This window comes from Crocodylus porosus, unplaced genomic scaffold (assembly GCF_001723895.1).
Source record: "Crocodylus porosus isolate Cpor-Errol unplaced genomic scaffold, CroPor_comp1, whole genome shotgun sequence".
NCBI lineage: Eukaryota > Metazoa > Chordata > Crocodylia > Crocodylidae > Crocodylus > Crocodylus porosus.
The window spans coordinates 10,258,239-10,282,080 of record NW_017728922.1 but is presented as its reverse complement, the minus strand read 5'-3'; the positions used below and the strand labels follow the sequence as shown (position 1 = coordinate 10,282,080).

Below are 23,842 nucleotides of genomic sequence, written 5' to 3'. Positions count from 1 at the left end.
GATATATTTTTGTGAAAACTGCCTTCGGCGTAAAGCTTACGTGCTGTTCGTACTTGATACGAAGAAACTTATACTGACTGATGGCAGCATCCTTATCTAACTTCTCTTGCCACCATACCTTGGCACAATGTTATTTTCACCTCTTGGTATACAGCACCTATTAAGAGCACTGCTTGTTGTGAAGAAATCCCTGTCTCTTTGCCCCTCCCTGGGGCCAAACCAGGTGGTCCCTTTATCTCCTGGTTTTCTTCTTGGTACAGGCTGGTCAATCAGGTGACCTGGCCAGATAAATTCCTAGGTTGCGGAGCACCCTCTTCCTCCAGCAGGCATTTTGAATGCAGCAAGCAAATGCTCCAGGCTCCTGCCTGAAGATTCACTGTAAGTAAAAAAACAAAACAAAAAAACCATGGAAACTAGCCAAGAGTTAGGAATTATGTGTAGGTCAGTCACATCTTAAAAGGATCACTGAGTCCAAGACTGTATAAGACTCACATGCTTATGTTTGCTCAAAGTGTATTCTCACTTTCTTGTTCTACCCCCCTCCTTGCCGCCCCAATTAATAAAGGTACTGGGTTACAGCATGCCTTGTTGAGCTACTATGGGTAGAGAGAGGGGAAGCCTTTCACTCCCAACTTGGCCAGTGAAGTTTGTCTTTTTATTTTCCCTCAGCTACCTGATGCTAAGGGCAAAGCATCCGCAAGGTTTGCAGGGTCTGTGAGCCCTGGGCTGCACAGATCCCAACCAGAGACCAGTGCCCGGGTGGTGGCAGCATTACCCCAGGCTTGTGGATGTTCTCCAGGAAGTGGGACAGCCATCTGTAGGCTCCCCACTCCCCAAGGGAAACCCCCAAAGTTTGTTTGTGGGCCTGGCATAGTGAGGCAGGTGGCTCTGCATAGTAGTGCCCCCTACTGTGCTGCTACACCTGTGAACCTTGTTCATTTTATATTCGGTTTAGTTCTGTGTATTGCTCCGTATTTGATATCAAGGTTTTTTGTTTCTTCAAAGTGAATTAGTTCTCTGACAGAAGTGCTTTTTGACTGTCCTCTTGGTTTGCTTAAACAGTTCTGTGTTGTTTTCTCTTTTGTAGCTACACTTCTGAATATTCCAGGCTTCATTGAGCGACTATGTAAATTGGCAACAAGGAAAGTTTCGGAAACAACGGGCACTTCCAGTTTTCTTCAGGAGTTAGAGGAATGGTACACCTGGCTGGACAATGCACTTGTACTTGATGCGTTAATGCGAGTAGCCAGTGAGGAGGCAGAGCAGAGCAGTACAGGTACCTGATTTGAATTTAACCGACTTGTTGCATACTCTCCCCTTTCCTTTTCATTTTACTTTTACCACCCCTCAAAAAGAAATTGAACATGATATGTTTAGGTCTGATACTTAGATTACTGCCATGTGAGCATGGGTAAAGCAGTTGTTGGGATTTGACACAGTGTCCTTTCACATACCTAATCCTATTTGCCTCATCTATGAAATTCCATTGGCTTTTTGCCAAAGTGAACTATTTAACAATATGTATATATTGTACTATGTGCATTATTGTCCCGTGTGTGTGTGTATGCAGAGATGACCTGAGCAAGGTATGGGGCCCAGGGCAAATCAGCCTGTGCAGGGCCCTACCCCCAGACACAAGGAAACTGGCAGTGGATTTTATGGCTGGGTGGGCAGGTGGTGAGAAGCCGGACGTGAAGCTGGCAGCAACACAGAATTGTGTTGCTCCACCCAGCTCCATGGGGCCCCCCAAAGTGCAGAGCCTGGGGCAGCCGCCCCGAATTGCCCCCACGTAGGGACGGGGGCGTGTGTGTGTGTGTGTACGTACACACACACCCTTTTTTTGTTTTGTTTTTCCAGGGAAAAGAATGCTTATGATGGAGCCCATCACTGTGCTAATCTAAGTCCCCAGTGATGCATACTTTGAATTGAAACGTCTTCCATCTAACCTGGAATTGCTGTGCTGTAGAAAATAGTAACAAAAACATTTATACTTGTTGAACTTGTCTTGAATATATCTTTGCCATCTCATTTAGAATCTTCAGATGAAAGTGGTTTGGCCAACACATCAACAAGAACCCAGCTGCCACAATCCATGAAGATCATGCATGAGATAATGTACAAGCTGGAGGTGTTGTATGTTCTCTGTGTATTGCTGATGGGGAGGCAGAGGAATCAGGTAAGCATCTGTCTGCACATTCAGGTGTGCACAAGATAGCTCATATATCTTTAAATCCAAGTGTCCTCATAGCTAGGCTACCACCACTCCTCATTGTGCATTCCATGTTTCTTGCTATTGTTTGATGCAGCTTCATGGAATCATCTGGTAAAAGCTCCTCATTACTTCACAGCCTAAAGTTTTTTGGCTTTATGATCCTTTAGGATGAGGTTTGTAAACATGTTTTTAGAGAAGGTTCTACAGGCATATAGTCCCGTGAACACTGACAACCTGTACTGCATAAACCTATAAAGAAAGAACTATACATACAAATAGAATAATTCTCTGTAGTAGCATCCAGAGTGTGCAAGGCATTTTCAAACTAAGTATATTCCCTAGAACAGGGAGTTAGTAATCCAAGGATGTCTAGACAGGATATTCATCTAACATAGAGATAAGAATAGATATCAATAGGACCAGGACTTAAACCACCTTAAATCCATGCTTTGCTTTAAGTCCCTCCCTGTCCTCTATTATATACAGTCAAAGGCTTTTTATTTTTGGGTCTTTCCCTTGCAGGGATGCAGCTTTCTTAGCATTTTTTGCCTTCAATTTTCATTCCATCCATGTCTCTTTTGATAGAAAAATGTCTGAACTACAGGAGTCTGTTTTAATAAATCTTGTTGAAGCTTTTTATCCAAAAAAAGGAAGCATTCAGCTGAAATTGTGATGTTTATACTGATGACATTAGAATTAAACTGTCTGTTTAAAAAAAAAAAAAAAAGATGTAAGCCCCTAAACTGAGCTAACCCTGTATGTATTAGTGGGAAAAATACCCACTTCATCCCTTAGCAGCAGCTGATACAGGCAAATAAGTTATCGCCTACTCTTTTGTCACCCAGTTGTATGGTGCAGTGATGGCCTCTTACTGCATCAGTTATTCTGCAGTAGCTGCATGTCTCTCACCCTTCCTGACTCCAGTGTAATTTACACTGGTCTACAAACCAGTAAGTATATTTGTCTCCATGCCCTGAGATGTTGCTCTGAATTTTCTTTTTTTAAAAGGTCACTCTACGAAAACATGGGGTTCCTATAGACATGCTGGGGGGCAGACTAGACTAATTAAGTCTGCTGGAGCATAATAATTACTGCGCTCAAGCCAGCCCCCACATCTCATGTACTAGCATCCCTGCACTTCAAAATGGTGGTGGGGGCACTTGAATTAAAGTTTGGACAAGCATTTGCTTAAATTGGTACCAACATTTTGGAGACACTAATATGACACTGTGGCACTTAGAGAGGCTCTTGGAGTTGCTCTATTTAAAGCTCCCCTGAGGACGTGTAAAACTATCCATGATGATCATCTGCTTCTAAGCATGTGATGTTTGTACCTTTCAGTAAAATTTTCTGTTCAACGTCATTCACAGCACAAAGTATCCACTAGCAAAGTCACAAAAGGGAAGTCTTTTGGCATTTTCCATTGCTGTCTGTAAGGAGCTGCCTAGTATCATTGATACGACTAGCATCAAGACCAGATGCATATTAGGGCCTGGCCCTAGTATGCTACTGGTATGTATTTCAAACTGTATATAATTGAATACTACTTTTGTTTTGAGTATACCAAATCTCTTCTTCCTGGAGGGGTACCTGATAAGTTCAAACATGGTTAAAGGCTCTCTGTAGAAACTGAACTCTCAGTTTTTCTTCAGTGCTACCAGGGTAGTACTCTTTCTTCTGAGGATACACCACTTTTTGTGTAAACACTTAAATAAATCCAAATTGTTCAGTAAATCCTTTCAGTGACTTTATTAGAGATGTAGTTATGCTCATCTGTCTTTTGAACTGTATTTTTTCCATGTTTGGAGACACCAGAGATTATATAAGTTTAAGATGTTCTTTTTCCAGGTTCACAAAATGATTGCAGAATTCAAATTGATTCCTGGTCTTAATAACCTGTTTGACAAACTGATCTGGAGGAAGCATTCTGCATCAGCTCTTGTTCTTCATGGACATAATCAAAATTGTGATTGTAGCCCAGTGAGTATCCTAACTTCACATTTTGGAAGGTAATTTCAGGTGTTACACTTGTGGTACAGCCTGCATCTTAAAGCTACATTAGACCATAATAAAACTGGATGTTTGATACAATATATCACTGCTTACCCTGTGCATCTGTGGCTTTGGCCTTCTCCCGGCAGCAGCAGTGACACCTCTAGTCCCAGTCCTAGAGCTATAGCAGCTCCCCTTCACTCCGCCAGGGCTGTGCAACTTGGGGTGTCCTCCACGTAGTGAGTGGGGGAAAAAACCTTGTTTTGAATAGAACCTTCATGGTCTTTTCCATTTATAGCTCATTTTTGAGGACTCATAGTTTTTTTTGTTGTTCCCTGTTTGTTGATCAATTGCTACCTAAATGTTGGGTATGTTTTTTCTGTTGTGAAAGATTTCCAATTCCAGTTTTGACTTGGTTGCCTATTTCATTTTCTTTTTTCAGGACATTACTTTAAAGATACAGTTTTTGAGGCTTCTTCAGAGTTTTAGTGATCATCATGAGTAAGTATAGAATGGGAGCTAATGGGGAGTTGCACTTAAGGTGTTACTTGTTCCTTTTTAAATACAGTTATTATTGAGCCACTGACTTATGATCAAGAGAAGCTGAGTGTCATCACTGCCTGGCTTGTATTTAAGTTCTTCACTACTATTGGTATAAAGTGACTTGATAAATAAAAAACAGTAGGATAGCACTACCATGATTCAGTCAAGGTAGATGTTCCCTCAGAATGTGCTTAAACAGGGACTGTGTTGCTGGGGAGATTTTTTAGTTGGAAAGGAAAGCAAGGATCCCATAGAACTGCTCATAGAACTGTTCATGAGCCAAGAGTTTTAGTCCTGGCAGAACAGCCTTGGGCAAATTCTGTTTAATCAGCCTGAATTTCATTCCTTTTGCTTAAATTGGTAGCTGTTCAAGTTCCTTCATAGTATATTTTCTGATACCACATTTCCCTTCCATTATACAAGTCAAACCAGATGATCATAATAATTTTTCAGCCCTTATAAATCTGTGAATTTAGCAATTCTGAAGTTTTTTTCTCACAAAATACTGAATACTTTTGTGTGTCAAAAGAAATCCACTTCGGCAGCTGCAGTAGGATCAGCCAGTTGTTGTTTCTTGACTAAGAAAATGTTTCTTAGATACTTTCTATGTTAAAATGGCTGTTGTAAGGCTCTTGGACATGGTTAAAACAAATAGTTTTAACCTAAGAACTGAACAGCTTTGGACCATTAAAAATGGGCACATAGAATACATTGAAATTGGGTGGAAGTCATCGAATCCTGTAAAAAGAAAAAAGAATGGATTATTAAAATTAAATAAAAGCAAAAGAAAATAATCTGTTTCTTAATTAATGCATGTTAAGAATAAGAGACTGAACTCTCCTGTTGATGGCAGAAAGCACTCTGTAGAATTTATAAACAAATCAAATTCAGGGTTACTGTCTAAGGATTCAGGTCATTCCTTTATGCATAGTGCCAGAAATTCTGAACCATGCAGAACCATGTTGGCTTACAAGGAAATGGAAGTTTCATGGAACAGTTTCAGCTGATATTCAGCAACAGAAGTACCAGGTGGCTGAAAGTAAGGCACGATAGCACTGTAGGCCATGTCCAGACGAGTGCAGACATTTGGCTCCCCAGGGACAAATAGCAGCAGCACACCTTGCACCGCAGCTACTTGTCCCTGGGGAACACCTGTGCCACACGTGCTTTGGCGCATGGCAAGTTACCCCAGGGGCAATAAGAGAGGTTGGGGCCAGCACTGTGCTGACCCCAGGAGCTTTACGTGGCGTGCTGGGGGCCTCGCGAGGCTAAAATGGCGACAGTGCTCCAGGCGGAGCCTGGCTGGCAGCAGTGGCATGGCTTTGGGCATCCTGACTCTGCTTTTCAGTGTTGCACGTTTCCTGTATGTATGCTGCTCCATTTGTTTTGTTATTTTCCCTGTGTTTCTTTTTTTACCCCAGGGGTCAAAAAAACCTGTGGGGGGAGAGGAGAGGGGGGGAACTGGAGCAGCACACACGGGCAGTATGCCCTTGCAGCATGGAAAACACTTGATTGCAGTATGTGATATTGCAGATGCATTTGCTCACCACATACTGCACAGCCATGCTCATCTGGACGCGCCCTCAGAGATTAACTTGTTCAGAGGCATGAAATTTCCATGGGCAGCTCTGGTTCATAAGAGCTCAAAGGGAAGCCTGGTGTTATCTTGTATCTTTATTCCCTTACCTCTCTTTGCATGTGTTTATGTAACTGAAAAAGACATCATTGCTACTGAGAACAACAGCATGCAGCTGCTTTAAGAGGAAATATTAGCATCTGGAACCAAATCTTAGGGGAGATTTACAATTTGGCAGATTTGTAGCCCTGTGAAGGATCACATGCTCTGGTACATGGGGCAAGCTGTATAAGTTAATGTCTGTCTCCATCTTTCCACCTTCACAGATTGCATGGTTAAGCAGTCTTTGGTTTGGGATTGCTGGTTTCTGTCTATTTTATATTAGTGATGCAGTATATAAAGATCAGAAAGGAAACAGATGGACATATTTATTCAGCCTCATTTTCTTTTCTCAATTTTTTTTGTAGGAACAAGTATCTTCTTTTAAACAGTCAAGAACTTAATGAACTAAGTGCAATCTCTCTCAAAGCAAACATCCCTGAAGCAGATGCAGTTGTTAACACAGACAGGTAGGCTGGAAGGCCTTGGTGTTTTAACCTGCTATTTTTGGCATTTAATAAAACCTTCAGTGTAAGAACTTGTGCTGTCTGTTCTGTTTAAAATCTTGTACAACATGTCATTCCCTTAATTTGAGCAATGTATTGCAATACCAAGAACATGGGTATTGAATGACATTCCTCATTGTTAGTAACTTAAAGGGTGCTGATAGATGTGGACAAAACCTGCCCCCAAAACTTTACCGGAAGAGGAACCGCATTGGTTTGACTGAGCTCCCCAGTGTCTGTATATACCTCATGCACTTCAGTGGTACTTTTTAGCACTTTTATCTAATAGCTGATTCAATCAGCTATTAGATAAGAGTGCCAAAAAAGCCCTGCTGAAGCACATGAGCTATACAGACACTGGGCAAGCCGGGTCAAACTGATGCAGTTCCTCTTCTGAGCATGTGCTGTGCTTGGCATAGAGGTGCACCAAACTGAAAGTAAAGCACTGTAAAGCAAAGGGGTTTTTTTTGTTTTTTTCCTCCCATATCCGTAAGCACCCCAAGTGCACTTGTACCCTGAAAATGATATCATGGGGTTCCATTTTTGCGTCCATGACTTCCACATTATATGTTTCATTACCAGTAGATATGCCAGTATAACTTCCAATATCACAAATGGCAGCTGTGAAATAAGGTGGGATCTTTCTGGCTAATGAACCACAGAAGAGGGTTGTCAATATAGATTTACACCTCACCAGTTGATTCATGTATCAGATTTAATGAAATTACATAGAAAAACCCATGATTCTGTTGATGTGCAACTCAAAGGAATCTACCTTACCTACAGAGCTTGTAAGTCAAAACCATTGTGGTCAGTAAACCTTACCTATAACATTTATGTGTAAGCTCTGGGAGCTGCTGTGTGGGGAAAGATGCCCTTATCTTTCTTCAAAGAAGAATGGCCCAAGAGGGATTTTTTCCCAGTTTTTAAATGTTTAAAATTATCTACCTTTAGTAATGAGAAACCACCTCTTACAATGATTGTATCCTTTCCAAAGTAATGGTGTCCTTCTGGCTCTTCTTCAGAAAGGAATGAACTGGCTTGGGAGGAAAAGCCGCCCATGTATACATGTGTTCTGCAAAGAAGAGAGCTGAGAGCGTAGATGGCCTTTTCCATTATGTTTAAAACCCAGAGCAAACTCTTCCTGGTTCTTCAGAGCATTAGTAAGGAGGCAGCTATTTGTAGCCAGCACACTACTTTCTAGAAAGGATTGGTCAGTTGACCACAAGCTGTATCAGCAACTCTGTTAACCAGGATATAGGTAGTAACCTGCACGTACTGGGTTAGATATGTGTGCTACTTGTTTTAGAGCGAAAGAAAAGGGAATCCCCACTTGAATCCATTTTGTCCTACACATGCAAGACAGCTTATGTTCTAGCCCCAAGGCCAGCAGAATTCTGTTCCTGGCCTAGGATTAATGTGTTTCAACCCTGCTGCTCCTGCCCCCATATTTAGAGTGACCACACACAATCTTTCTGGATAATAGGATTTTTATGTCAGCTTGTCTATGTTTACTTCCTGTACATAGAGATATTTCCTATAGGCATCAGGGTAATGTTACTGGTGCTTTAGTCGTATGGGCTTTTTCTGTGTCCATCATTCTTTAGTTTAGGCATATTCCTCAATCTAGATTTCTGTACAAATGCGCTGCATTTGTCACTGAACCAGACTCTCCCCTCTGCAAGTGTGTGGCAAGAACTACAATAAATTCCATTCTCATTTTCTATATTGTATCACCTTCACTTTCTGATCACAAAACTTCATGAGCTTTGTATTTATTAGCATTTCAAACAAAAATGGTTTCTCTGGGATTAGCTTAAAAACTACTTTTTTGTAGTTATTATAGAATGCAGATTTCATAGCTTTCAACACCTATGAGTTGGTGATGGTGTGAAAGTAACTAATGTATAACTGTGTAATACTGGACTAGCTTATTAAAGCTTGGTGACAATTTAATGTAATCTCCAGAAGTTAACTTTGTAGCGCACTGCTCTTGCCAACTCTTCCACTCTTCTTATTTCTGTATCTTTTAGAAGTCTAGTCTGTGATGGAAAAAGAGGTTTGTTAACCAGGCTTCTACAGGTCATGAAGAAGGAACCAGCTGAATCCTCTTTCAGGTGGGTTCCACTTACATTTATGGGGTGGAAATTTTACAAATTTACAGGGTTTTTTGGTGAGACATGAAGATTTCCTGTCATTGCAAGTTAATCATTGCTTTGGTGGTTTTGGTTTTTGTTTGGTTTGGGGGTTTTTTTGGAGGGGTAGAGGGCAGTTGTTTTGTTCTTACCAGTTTCACTGATCATATGAAGGAAACGGAGACCATGAAAAGCTCTGACCAACACTTTCAGTTTGGTTCTTCTATGGATCCTCATTACTTCATCTTCATGTTGAAACTAAACAAATGGGAAAAATGGATTTACCCTGAGATGTGAAACCAGTTGCTACAATCAAACTGAATTAGGAATGAGAAATTCTCTCTTCTCTGTCTCAGGTTTTGGCAGGCAAGGGCCGTTGAGAGTTTTTTACGAGGCACCACTTCCTATGCGGACCAGATGTTTCTGCTAAAGAGAGGACTTTTGGAGGTGACCTTCATATTTTCTTTAGCCCAAGTGCCCCACCAGACAACACAGCACACATGAAGTCTTGGGCAGCAGCAGCAGGCAAGGGGCTTTCCCAGCCCACTGCAGCCACTGGCACGCTGGGAAAGAGGAAGCAGATTAGCTATGACTGCTGTTCCCTCCTCACCCCTTCCCCTCCCCTGCTCTTTCCTACCTGCCCTGCTGCCTTCCTGTTCCTGAGGCACTGCGCCACTTCTCTTCCATGCCAGACTGCACCCTGTGCTAACCATTAACCGGTAATGCATTACCAATATAACTATACTTCTTGTTTACAAATTTAACCTTTCATATCCATAGTAACTCGATGGGAGTTCTCAAATGTTGTTAAATTATTGATAATAGGAATCTAAATATTATGCAGGGTCATAATAACTAGATTTTGGTTAGACTTGAAACTGATTTTCTGAGTGGTTTGGATCTTAGGTTTAAATCTCTCATGCTCTGGAGACTGCTATTGAAAAATTCCAAACTGCTTCTCTAATTTTATCATGTCAGAATGCAACATGGAAAAACTTTTGAAGCAGAAGCTAGATTACAAGCATTAGACTTTGTTTACTAGTGGCTTGAGCTAAAATGTGAAGCTAACATGCTTTCTTCTTTTGCCAGCATATTCTCTATTGCATTGTTGACAGCGAATGCAAATCACGGGACGTGCTTCAGAGTTACTTTGACCTTCTGGGAGAACTGATGAAATTCAACATTGATGCATTCAAGAGGTTCAACAAATACATCAACACAGATGAGAAGGTAAACCTGAAGAAACTTGTGCTGTGGGCCAAATAACTGGTTACAGTGCGGGGTTAATTTGATACTCTGGGTCTGACTAAGGTATAGTAGATGGATAAAATGTAACGTGTAGCTGTTGTGCCTTTGTTTACAAGTGCTACAGTTGCAGTCAGTCTGTTCCTTGTGTCTGTGTGTTAGGAGAGAGAGAGAAATTTTAAAAGTGTTCCCTGCCCTGTAGTTCCTGTTGCTCTCAGTGGGAGCTGTTGAATGTAGTGTTTTCTGAAAATCTTCCTGGAGGCCTGGTTGTTACGTGGTCATAAAGGATCTGACCCCAAACTCATAGTAGTTCTGTAGAAGAAAACATGTTTATTGACTTCATTGTTTCAGGTCCATGACTTTGGTTATTGTGTCAGTTAGCTGGTAAAGCTTTTTAAGTAGTTAAATACTCTATAAACTTCTTTGTGGTGGAAGACAAAAAGAGCATTAGTAGGCCTGTGCGAAGCAGCTAGTATTCACTTTGGATTCGTGCGATTCGAGGGACAGTGATTTGATTTGCTGATTTGAATCACTGTTCCGAATCTGATTTGAAGATTCGGTTGCTGCCAAATCTGCCAGATCTCCAAATCAGACAAACCCCATCCCCTGCTTGCTCTCCAGCTCTTAAAAAAAAAAAAAAAAAAAAAAAAAAGCCCTGACTCACTGGTTCCTGCCAGGCAGGGCGATCCCCGCTGCCCTCTACTGCATGGAGAGCTCTGTCACAAACCCCCATCCCCTGCCTGTTCTCCCAGCTCTTTAAAAAAAAAAAAAAGGGGGGGGGGTATTGCCCCATGGTGCATGGGGGGCTCTGCTACAAGCTCACCAATCCCCACCCACTCTCCCAGTGTCCTGCCCGCCGCCCCATGGCTGCCTCACCCAGCTCCCAACTCTTTAAAAAATAATAACAAATTTAAAAAACTCTGGACTCAACAGCTGCTGCCAGGCTGGAGGGGGGGTGGGCAAGCAGTGGGGGGGCAGCAGGGATCACCCCGCCTGCCTGAGAGCAGCCAGTGAGTGGGGGCTTTATTTTTTTTAAAAAGAGCTGGGAGCTGGGGCTGGCTGGGTCAGCTGTGGGTGGGCGTCGGGGTGCTCAGGGGAGCTGGGGGAGTAGGCAGTGGGTGAGGCCTGGCAGGTGTGTACTGTGGCTTGTCGACAGATCTCAGTGATTAAATGCATTTATCATGGCTGTCTGTGATATGCACTTTTAACAGAGATGAGCCTTTTTCTGAATGACAGTTGAACAAGAGGACACGATTTTTTATGGTACTATAAATTCCCTCCTCTGTTCACTGGATTTGACAAGCCTCAGAATAGGAATGGAAATATAATTCTGACAAGAGTGTTCCTTTTTAGATTGCAAGCTCTCTAATGCTGTAGTGCAGGGGCAGGCAATTATTTTGGCTGGAGGGCTGCTTCACGAGTTTAGTGAGCTATTGAGGGCCACAAGTGTAGCCATAGTCCTTGACAAGTGCCCCGCCTCCTGGTTGCCATCTTGGTACCAGAAGTCCTGCTCCCTAGCCCCTGCCCTTTGTCACTGGAATTCCCTGCCCTTGGCCTGAAATACTCTATTTGGGAAGGGGGTTAGCCATCTTGGAACTGGGAAAAAACAAACAAATTATATATTAAAAATCTAACATTCATAATGACATATTTTAATTTTATTTTTAAAAGATTTTTTTTTGTCCCGGTTTGTATGTTTTTGTGTCATATATATAGAAGTGATTGCGCAGTAGTTCAAAATGAAGTCTCAGTCTTGTGTATTGCCGGACGATGGTAATGGGTGCATTGGTGTATATGGGGCTTGGGGATATGTTTGGATGTAGGTGGATAGAGGAGGCTTGTGGGGGGGTGTTTTGGGGGCTGTGTGGGTGGGTATGGGGTTTGTGGAGATGTGTGGCTATGTGTGTTCGGTGGGGTGTGTGCAGGCAGTAGTGAGCTGGGCTCCCCACAGAGACCCATGGGTGTGTTTGGGGAGAGGTGTGGGGAGTTGTGGTGTTTGTGGGGTGTGTGATTGTGGGTGGGGGGGAGTATAGTTGTGGGGTTTCTGGGGGCGGGTTTGTGGGTATGGTGGGGTGTGCATGGGAGCCCCTCACATGTGCCCCCCTGAGCTGGTCAGCACCTGCCCCTATCCCACAACATCCTAGAGCCTGTGCGCTGTGCAGTGTTCCCCACCGCTACCAGCAGCGCACCAGTGCACCCCGTATCCTCTCTGGACTGATCCTGGCAGAATTGGATCAGCCAGGCATGCACACAGCCCTGACCTGGCCTCCATGCCTGCTCCACTCCACCCACCCATGGTGCATCCTGCCACCTCCTGGGCTCACAGCGGGGCCACCTCCTGGGCTCACAGCGGGGCTAAGGTGGCTCCACACTGGACTGCCTTTCTAGGCAGCTGCTGGCCTCAGCTCTGCGGTATTGGCAGGGACCCATGTGCAGACTTGACCACTCACACTGAACAACTGCAGCAGCAGTGGGGCCAGTGAGGGAAAAGCAGCCCCTCCCTCTCAGTGCTGCCCATGCTGGGCTGCCATGCGGCTCCTCTGTGCTGCCCCTCCAGTAACAATGCAGGGCAGCCCAGTGTGGGCTCCACACAGCTGCTGCAGGAAGTGTTGGGCAGTGCTGAGGGGGAGGGGCCACTTTTACCCCATACCAAGTACACTTCTGCCCCACTGGGACTATTGTTTCTGCAGCTGTTCAGCATGAGCAGGTGTGTTCGCAGGAGGTGCAGAGTGGGTTGGAGCTGCGTGTGGGTTGACACCAGTACTGCGGGGGTGGGGCCAGCAGCTGGCACTGCCTGGGCTACCTAAAAAGGCAGTCCAGCACGGAGCTGCCCCAGCCTTGCTGCGTGCCTAAGAGGAAGCAGGATGTGCCACTGTGGTGTGATGCCTGGGCGAGGCAGGACTGAGGGACCCATAATGGGCTGGGACACAGCCCTTCCAACGGCTAGATCTGGCTCGTGGGCCGTATTTTGCCCACCCCTCCTGTAGCATCTCAAATGTTATATGTGCTCCCCAGTGACTACCCTAGCGTGGCAAATTCTTTATGGTTGAGTATGTGGAAGGGATTCATTTATGGTATCCCTCCCAGGCTATGGACAAAATTTACATAAACTGGTTTAAGTAATCTGAAACTGGTTTAAAACTGTAACAGAACAGAAGTTCAGGCATGTAAACTACTTTCAGAATGACTGAACCCAGTTTAAGATGAACCTGGTCGGATGTAGTATCAGACTTAACTGATTTAGGTTAAATTGGTTTATGGAACTTCTGTCCTCTCCTGATTCATGTTAACTGACTGTTGTCCAGCATCTCAGAATGCTTTGCAGCCCTGGGCTATGCTGTCTGCTTCAGCAGAGCAGGGATGGCCCTGCCCCCAGCTGTCACTGAGCTGAGGCACTAAAGCCTCTGCTCCCTAACCTGCTTCCTGTCAGCCTGTCAGAACAGGAGGAGCAGGGAAACAGACCCCCAGGCTCCTCTGGCCCCAGTCTATACAGGACAAGGGGGAAAAAAAGCCATGGTGGTGGGGACTTTTCTCCCCCTCCTGCAGCCAGGTGATCCAGACTGGGATCAGCTCAGCCCCATCCCTTCCCCAACCCTCAGCCTCTGAGAGACATGGTGAGGGGGAGGAAAGCACCCCCTGCCCCGCACCAGTCCCCCCAGCTGGGGTCTGTCCAGCTTGGGGGGTGGGCACCTCACCAGGGGCCTGAGATCAGATCAGCTCAGCTCAGTCTTGTCCCATCCCCAGCCATCCACTTCTGGGGGTGGGGCAGGGGGGAACGCACCAGGCTATGGGGGAGCAAAAAGCTTTCCCCCCTGCACTGTGCAGACCCTGGTTCTTGAGAGTATGCTGGGCTGGGCTGGTATGTTCCCACCTCCCTCATATACACTGAGGAGGAGCCTGGCTCCCTGGCCTGGCTCCCTGAGCTAGACTTGCCCAGCTTTTGGGGGTTGAAAAGTGCCTTGGTAGGGGTTTTTCCTGGCACCAGCCAGACCCCAGCTGAGGGAGCCAGGGCTAGATGGTGTGTTCCCCTTCAACACATCCCTTCTCTGTCATCCCCCTCCCCCCACCACCACTACCAAGGGCAGGCGCTGGGGAGAGATTGTCTGCTGGATCTCCCATCCCTGTGCCTGACAACAGATGGGGCTGTGTGTCCAGAAGTCAGTTAGGCCTGGGCTGGGTTTAGCAACCTTAGGCAGTGTGGCCATGAGGGGTGCTGTGCATGGGTTCCCCCAGGCTTCTAGCCTAGGCCAGTGCAGCTTCTGCCTGTGTTGACCACCTGAACAATGAATGTCAGTTCAGTTTGTTATCGGTTTAGTCTACGCTTGGAAAAACCTGCAAAGTTTGAATTGATTCCACCTTGGGCTTTCTGAAACTCTGTACTTAGTTTAGCCCCATTCTCTGTCCAGGGCCACACTAAATGCATGACTCTATAGTCTTGCAGGGAGTTATCAGGGAGGTGGAATCACTTGCACAAGTCCAGGGGAGGTGACTGGCCAGATAGCCAGTCAAAGCACGCAAGATTTTTAGTCCAAAACCCAAGCCTGACCAAAGTTGTATTCCCTTTTATTTTAACACTGAGCTTTGTTTTGTTTTTGTTGAAATAAAACACTCCTATCTCTTACCCTATTCTTCTGTTGTTGTGAGCTGAAACAAATCTTCAGTTTTTCTGTTTGCAGGGGTGGTTTGTTTTTTGGTGGGGGTTGTTTGCCTAATGTTTCAATGGGGAAAAAATGACCAACTGTAGTCTATCCTGTTTCCACTCTGCCATTCATCTAAGTTTACCAGTAGTTTAAATGAAAAAAGGTGAAATCCTGATCCCTTTGAAGTCATTGGGGAGTTTTGTCCCTTGTTTTTAATGGACCCAGGATTTAACCAGATATTTCCCTATATGTTGAGGTTGTAAGATTGCTGGCTTCAAGCTCCTTTTATGTTCAGCCCCTACCCTAATTGCTTAAAGGCTGCCACCAAGTCCCCCCCCATAGTCTTCTCTTTTCCAGGCTGAACAGTCTCATGTCCTTCAGCCTCTCCTCATATGGTCTGTTCTCCAGAACTCTAATCATTTGTGTGGCCCTCTTCTGGACTCTTTGCAGCTTCTCTACATCCCTCTTGAAGTGTGGCGCACAAAGCTGGACGCAGAACTCCAACTGCAGCCTCACCAATGCTGAGTAGACCTGGAGGATGACATCCTAAGTCTTGCTTGAGATGCATCGTTGCCAGCATGTTGTTTGCTTTGCTGCCTATAGCATCGCAATGGTGGCTCATGTTCATTTTGTGCTCGATTGTGACCCCCAGATCTCTTTCAGTTGTGGTGCTGGCTAGTGTAGCACCACTGAGCCTGGAAGTATGTTGTGGATTATTTCTCCCCAGATGGAGCACTTTACATTTCTCAGTGATAAACATCATCATGTTTAGGTCTGCCCACTTTACAAGCCTGTCCAGGTCAACCTGTATCCTCAGCCTGTCTTCCAGCGTGACCACACTCCCCCATAACTTGATGTCATCTGCGCACTTTGCCAATGCACTTTCTACACCCGTATCCAAATCATTGATGAAAATGTTGAAAAGCACTGGCTGGTCCAAGTACTGAGCCTTGAGGGACACTACTGGTCATCCTTAGCCATGTTGACTTGGTTGTGTCTATTAACACTCTCTGGGTCTGACCTCGGATCCAGTTTCTCAGCTACATTAAGTTGTTGAGGCTATAATTTCTCAGTTTAACCATGAGGACACCATGAAAGACCAAGTCAAAGGCCTTTTTGAAATCCAAATATATGATGTCGACCTCATCTCTCTTATCCAGGTGGCAAGTTATCTGATCAAAGAAGGAAATGAGGTTGTTCAGGCATGATCAACCTGCAACAAAGCCATTTTGGCTGGCTTTTAGAATACTGTCTTCTGTTAGCCCAGGGGTGGGCAAAATGTGCCCACCAGGCCATTCTATCTGCCCGTGAGGCCCCTAAAAAATCTAGAAAATTAAGATGGCTGCCTGTCATGTGGCCTTCAGTGGCTTGTCAAAACTCAGTAAGCGGCCCTTTGCCCAAAATAATGGCCTGCCCCTGTATTAGCCTATCACTGATGGATTCTTTGATAAATTTTTTCCAGGGATTGAGGTCAGGCTGATTGGCTTAGAATTCTCTGGGTCCTACTTCCTTCCTTCCTTGAAGATAGGCACCACATTGGCCCTCTTCCAGTCTTCTGAGACCTCACCCAAGTGCCATGAGTTCTCAAATAGCTTTGTCATTGGTTGTACAATGACATCAGCCAGTTCTTTCAACACTCTTGGGTGTAGTTCATCTGGTCCTGCTGACTTGTAGATAACCAGGCTCTCTAGGTATTCCCTCACAAGATCTTTGCTGATTATAGGTGAGTGATCACCCCCACCCTTGTCCATCCTGCTTCTTGTCAGGCAACTTAATATTCTTGGTCTGGTGGAGTACTGACAGGAAGCATTCATTTAGGTATTTGGTTTTCTCCTAAGCGTCAGTTATCAGCTGTCCCATTGCATTCAGCAGGGGTCCTACATTTCCTTTATTTGTTTTGTGCTTTCTACGTATCTAAAGAAGGACTTTTTTATTGTCTTTGATTTCTGTTGCCAGTTTGTATTCAGTTTCTGCCTTTGCTTTTCTAATCCTGTATACTTCTTGGCAGAGCTTGAAATTCCCGGCTTCCATCTCTTAACGGCTTCTCTTCATTTTCAGGAGGTCCATGACCTCCCTATTGAGCCTGGGGGCCTCCCAGCCCTTTTGCTACCTTTCTTACGAACAGGAATAAACCACCTTTCTGCTTCAAGGATCATATCCTTAAGGAACACCCACTCTTCTTGGACTCCCATCCCCATCAGACCATGGTCCTGCAGGCCTCATCCACCAATCTGCTAAGCTTGTAGAAGTCAGTGTTCCTAAAATCAAGGATTTCTACCCTACTGACTGATTTCCCTGCCTTACAATGGATGATGGAAGTGATTGTCATGGTCACTGTCACCTAGATTTCCCTCGATCCTCAGGTTACTCACTAGATCATCCAAATCTAGGTCTTTCCCCTAGTTGGCCTGTACACTTCTTGAGTCAAATATAGCTCCTCGAAGCGAGTGAGGAAGCTATGCAATCACTCAGATCTACCTGAGTGCTGGGTAATTGAAATCATCCATGACAACCATGTTCCGTGAGTGTGCAGCCTCTGCCAGTTCTCTGGAGAATTCCAGATCAACCTCCTCTACTTGATACAGAGGTCTGTAATATACTCCTACCATCAAGTCCCCTTCACCACACCCTCCCTATATGTTAACACAGAGGGTTTCAAGTTGCCCTTCTTTTGTGTCTGTCTTGGCTTCCTGGGATGTATACTGCTCTTTCACATAGAGAGCAACATTTCCACCCTTCTTCCCTATGCGATCCTTCCAATATAAGGTATAGCCCTCTATACCTGTGGTCCAATCATGGGTGCAGTCCCACCCGATCTCCATTATCCCAATAAGATTGTATTCCTTACTGGTTAGCAGGAGGGCCAGCTCTTCCTGCATGTTCCCCATGCTCCTGGCATTTGTGTACAGGCATATGAGTCTACCATTGATGGCCCTCGACTTCATGTTTTGCTGGTTGTTTCACCTATGTTGGAGTGTTCTTCCTATTGTTTTCCATCTTACTGGTTTCCCATTTGCCAGTTCCTGGGCTTGCTCTAATACAGGGGTAGGCAACGTTTTTTTGGCAGGAGTGCTGAAAAAACCACAATGTCTACCTTGGAAGGTGCCAGAGTGCTAGCATGCCAGAAAAACAAAATGAGGGCGGGGGGCGGGTACATGGCAGGACGCACTGCATATTAGTATATGTAGTAATTATAAATGTTGCCTTTGGTGTTTATGTATTCCTTTTTTGTTGAGCATGTTGCAATGAGAGAGAGAAGAAAGAAAGAGACAAATAAGAGAAAGAGGAGAGTGAGAGAGAGAAAGGAGAGCAGAGGGGGAACCAGACATGCACACAGAGAACCACTTGCGCAAATACAGAGAAGCAGAACACACCCAGAAAAAGACAGATGCGCACACACATCCAGAACCAGACATGTGTGCGCACACAGAGGCAGACAAACGCACAAAACCAGATACACGGGCGCACAGAGCCAGGCTCCTGGGCTGCTGGACAAAGTCCAACCTGATAATGCCCTGGTCCCGCCAGAGCCCCTGTGCTTCTCCAGGGAGCCAGCCCCAGGCTGCAGCACAACTGGCCAAAGTCCCAGCCTGGAGCCTGCCCATCAGCCCAGCCTACCCACCTGCCCCACACAGCTAAGCCCGCAAAAGGTGCGGTGCTCCTGACAAGGGGCAACGCCAGCCTCATCCTGATTGAGGGGCTGGGCTTGGAGTCAGGCAGGCTCAGCTTCAAGCCCTAGTGCAAGCAGCCTGGCCTCCCTGGTTGTCAGCAGCTACCAGAGCCTGGGCCAGCTGCAGCTGGGAGGCTGCAAACAGCTGCTCCAGGCTCTGGCATCAGCTCCATAGTAGTGGATGCACATGCGCCTTGGAGCGATGGGGATAGGGCTTGAGACAACATAGCCCTCCCACTGTCCGCTCTGAGGTGCACATGCAGTCTCTGCCACCATGAAGCTGATGTCAGGGTTGTGCAGCCTGCCCATTGCCTGCTGCAGCTACCAAGAGCCCAGGATGGCTACAAACAGCTGCACTGGGCTCCAGAGCCCAATCATCAGCTCTGTGCCAGCAGTGGGGGAGAGGCCAGGGTTGCACTGCCTCAGGACCCTCCCCCACTGTCTGCTCCAAGGCGTGCGTGCACCCGCCAGTCTGGAGCTGATGCTGGAGCCCGGAGCAGCTGTTAGCAGCCTTCTGGCTGCAACTGACCCAGGCTCTGGGTAGCTGCTGCCAATCACGGAGCCTGGGCTGCTTGCAGCAGGGCTTGCAGCTTCCCAGCCACTTGCTGGGAGCAGCCCAGACTTAGTGGCTGGCAGCAGCTGCCTAGAGCCCAGGCTGGCGGTTGTGTGCCGAGCAAAATGGCCTCATGTGCCATGCTCGGCGCATGTGCCAAGGGTAGCTGACCTCTGCTCTAATAGTTTTCTGCCCGTCTTGCCCTTTACTGTACCTTTACTATTCATGGTGTCTTGTCTATAGTCCTACCTGCAGCAAGTAGCTAATCTGTTACCTATGCACTACTGGAATAAGAAGGGTAACATGCATACGATTGCTCATACTGGGCTCTCAGGGTGTGTTCAATTCTGCCTCTTGTCCTAATACAAAATGTGCACACATGGACAGGGACTTAATTCACGATTTCATGGATTTCACAGAAACCACAAAATCAGGCATTATCCATGAAATCATACCCCCCCCCCCCCCAAAAAAATAAAAAGCACACGTCTAAACTCCAGTCTCATATCAAGGAAATATGCGGTCATCAAAACAAAAAAAAAAAAACAAACAAACCCCTACTAAAAATAAAATGCTGGCTCCCCAGTAAGAGGCTGGTAGCAGTGAGAAGCAAGGCCATCAGCAACAAGGGGTGGAGTCGTCATTAAATCAGGTCTGTGCACTGTGGAGTGACCCATGAAAATCCCTTTTGCTCACCATGACTTAGAAAGATCCCTACATAGAGAATCTTTGTTTTTTGCAACTTTCTCTCTTTAGTTTCAGATCTTTTTGAATCAGATCAACAGTTCTTTGGTAGACTCAAACATGTTGGTTCGTTGCATTACACTGTCCCTGGACCGATTTGAGAACCAGTCGGATGCTAAAGGTAAAGGAAAACTCAGTGATTCTGATGTTTAATTAAAAGAATGGAACTAAGCCTTAATATCGTTGGTAGGAAAGTGCCGAAGACAAATGATACTCAACACATGTGCTTAATAACTATGAGCACCAGTTCTCATTGCTCTGTTTCCTGTGTTGCTAGTTTTTCCTTGCTTGCTTTCACAATCCATACAGTAATATAAGAACTCTTGACTGAAGATGACCCATCCTTGAGACAGCCATCTTCAGTCCTTTTCTCCTTTTCAGATGCTACCTGTTTGCTCAGCTGAACATGATGCATAGTTCTGCATTGGATTGAAGAGTTACTGACATGTCCTTGCTTCCACATTAACTTTGAAAGATTAATATGATTATATCTGATCTGTGGAAATCTAATGATCTGGTTGTCTTCCCTATAGTTGCAGAAGTCTTGTCTGAGTGCCACCTGTTATCATACATGTCTCAGATGTCCATGAGGATGTCCTTCCTTTTCCGCCTAATTAATATAATTCATGTGCAGACACTTACACAGGTAAAGAACTGACAGTAACATTTTACTGCTGTAATCTATTCATTCATCAGTTCTAGGGGCTGATTTCTTGTTATGACACACCTGTCCTAACCATACAATAGGAATAAAAACATTTTGCTCCATTAAATTCAGACCCTAAGCAACTTCTGTGTTCCTCTCATGAAAAATGGTGTCTAGAACACTTGATATCCTTTATTAAGGATATCCATTACTGCTTATTGTATGTTGTTTATTTTAGGAAAACGTCAGCTGTTTGAACACAAGCTTAGTTATTTTAATGCTGGCCCGAAGGAAAGACAAGCTACCGTTTTACCTTCGCACGTTGCAACAGATGGAATATACAGAGAAGTACCCTGGTTTCATCCTGAACAACTTTCACAGTCTCTTGCGATTCTGGCAGCAGCATTACCTCAATAAAGACAAAGACAGCACTTGCTTAGAAAATGTATGTAGTTCATTCCTTCTGTGGTAAGAGACAGCCATGGTGCTCTTAAATTCCATTTGTATTGGCCCAGATTATATATATGGAAATGAGGCTTTTGAAGGAAGTAAGGAAATGGCTTTAGTCCTCAGCATAACATCCTAAACCATTTTTACTGTGTTACCAGTTCAGTGCCAGTGAACACGTAATCAGAACTGTGAGTCAACATGAGGCTGTGAATCTTTTATTTGATAGGATCAGAGATTGAGAAGATTTTTCTAGATAATCTAGCCAGTTCCTTGGGGAGCTAGTGCAGAGGCTTTCCTCAGAAAGTGTTGTTCTAATTCTGTGTCATTTTCCTTTAAGTGTCCCAAGCAGGGTTTCTGCTGCCTTCCCTAGGGAAGGCAATTTCATAATTTTAATTGCAATTTATGCAATTTCAATAATTTTAATGTCAGAGATCTTTACCTGTTGTTCAGTGCGTTCATCTGTTCTTCCATGGCCATGCTCCCTGCAACACTTAATTATGCTGTACAAATTGAGCCCTTCAGCATTCTTTGCTGTGTAGCGTCTTCCCAGTAATCAGTTTTTGATGGTCTTCTCTGGACTTCCTCTGACTTTTAGTTCAGGCTTGTAGGGTCTATAAGACCGGAATTGTTGTATGATTTGTTTTGTTTGTAAAATGCTTTGTTTTGGTGGTTGCATTTTGATCCAATAATAGTGTCGTGATGTGGACATACAAACAAAAAATTGCAGGGTAAAAAGGGGTTCCTGTATGTTGACTCCTCCTGGCTAACTCCCCGCCCATACCCTCCATCACTGCAGGATAAACAAGTGCAGTTGAGCTTCAGTTTACCAAAGATTACAAGCATGCACATAGGTAGTTGCACCAAAGCAGCTCATGCACAGTAAAACCCTTGGCTCTGCCTTGCAGGAAATTTGTTTGTATGTCCATGTGTTCAGTGGAACGCTTTCTCGTCTTTTCATAAGAGCAGTAGGTAGTGTGTATCCCAGCTATAGAAGTCTACCTAAATTTCCCGATAGGTGATAGGTTAGGTAGCACTAGAGGAGTTAATCCTGTTTCAGTAGCTTTGAATGTCTGTGAACAATCTCAATTGCTTCAAATGAAGATTGGGTTCCATGATTTTGGTCTCCATTTCTTCTTGTCTGTATTTATGCAAACAAAAGAAAAATTGAAGCTTCCTCTTGTTCCCAGGCTAGCCTCTTCACCATCTTTAGACTTGAATTCATCTCTTGTTCTTCCTAGCAGATGCATCCTTCTTGTGCTTGCTCAACTTTAGATATAAATGACCTCTTTTAAAGCAACCAGGACTTGTAGTAGAGATATCTTTTATTAAACCAACAAGCTTTTTGCAAAAAAAAAATTCTTTAATTGCAAGCTTTCAGGCACAAACACCCTTCATCAGGCATTGGAGAAAAGATTGTAAAAGTTCTCCTGGGTAGAAATTAAAGTTCATACTTCATAGGATTTCACAAAGGAGTCAATAGATAGAAAACTCTTCCGGGCAATCGGTTCATAGTTGGTATGGAGCCTCTCTCCTCCTGTGAAGATCTGTGATAATGCAAATTACCTTGAAACAAAGGCGGGAGCAGGATCTCAGGTTTCAAGTGGTCACAGTTGCTTCCTGCTTGGGAAAATATGAAAATGCCATTAAAAAAATTGGCTAAAATTCAGTATCTTTTATGTGTCAGGTATCCAGGTTGTAGTACTGGTCTTGAAGGAAAAGGCAATTAGGGCTCATAGTAGAGATGATACATTTTATTAGACCAATAATACCATCTTTTAAAGTATGTTCTTTAGTTAAAGTACTTTAAAGTATAAGTGAAACAGGTGAATGCTCAAAGGCTGCTTAAAAATAGCATGCATTTATGAATTAAGCTTTTACCAAATACACTACCCACAGAGATGTCTCTTCTAAATGAAAATATAAACACATGGAAACTTGGCAAACAGACATCTCTTCCTTTCCCCTTCTCTCTCCCTCTCTTCCCATATTACCAGTGATCCAGGCTTTCCACCACCTAATAAGAAATGGACTGAGAACCTTGAGGAAATATGACCCTGATTGGGTCATTTTTGCTAACTTGACATTCAAAAATAAACAATTTAAGTCATGGTAATTAAATTAGTAATGTAGGTAGGAGTGGCAGCAGGTGGCCACACCTGCTTTCAGTTGTAGTATAATTTCTGCTAAATTTTAATTGCTTGGGGCAGTGTTTTTCCATAACAGCTAGTTACTTCAGACCAAGTTTTTGGAAAGCTTCTGCCAGAAGGGTTCAGTCATTGTCAAAAAAACCTTTTATTTCAAAACTGTAGTTCAAAACTTAGGGCTTCCTCTGCCTTCCCAGCCCAGGCTGGGGATCTGAAACTTCAGAATTGGTGGGGTCTGCTCTTTGCATCAGGGGTCTGCTCTTCTGACCCCCAGTGAAAACTGGCTCATATTTGCTCTTTGATTTTTCCCCTCTCCTACCCCAACAGCCCTGAGTTATAACTTGGGTTCGCTCAGTTTTCTAACTGCTACCATCCCTAAGGTTGCCATTCACACTGGGCTTGGACTAGCTCGAGATTCTCAGGACATTCCTTGCAACTTCAGTTCAAGTTCCAGACTTCTGTGGGTGGTGCTAGGTCCAGGAATCTCTGACCTATGTCTCACTGACCCCCTTCCAGGCCTATCCAGCACAGAAGGGGAATCAACCTGATTCAAATGCAGAAAGGAAAAAAGAGGCTCCCACTCAATTTGTGGTCAGAGTAGATTTGATTAGGAAGACTAACATAGAAGTTGGGCAATGCTTGATTTCGGGTTGGCAGAGTGATTGGGACTGAGGAGCAGGAGGGAGA

The 23,842-nt window shown here is 44.6% G+C and overlaps 1 protein-coding gene across 3 annotated transcripts in view; it reads left to right on the top strand.

The window, feature by feature from the left end:
* Positions 1–23,842, top strand: part of TRPC4AP (transient receptor potential cation channel subfamily C member 4 associated protein) — a 109,963-nt gene that overhangs the window by 80,833 nt on the left and 5,288 nt on the right. For all 3 annotated transcript variants that reach the window (XM_019539697.1, XM_019539696.1, XM_019539698.1), the window contains 11 exons: positions 1,088–1,276; positions 2,034–2,176; positions 4,061–4,192; positions 4,647–4,705; positions 6,791–6,892; positions 8,962–9,045; positions 9,420–9,510; positions 10,153–10,293; positions 19,928–20,036; positions 20,449–20,561; positions 20,800–21,006. In XM_019539697.1, the coding sequence (XP_019395242.1) occupies positions 1,088–1,276; positions 2,034–2,176; positions 4,061–4,192; positions 4,647–4,705; positions 6,791–6,892; positions 8,962–9,045; positions 9,420–9,510; positions 10,153–10,293; positions 19,928–20,036; positions 20,449–20,561; positions 20,800–21,006 (1,370 nt within the window). The remainder of the gene's footprint in view (positions 1–1,087; positions 1,277–2,033; positions 2,177–4,060; positions 4,193–4,646; positions 4,706–6,790; positions 6,893–8,961; positions 9,046–9,419; positions 9,511–10,152; positions 10,294–19,927; positions 20,037–20,448; positions 20,562–20,799; positions 21,007–23,842) is intronic.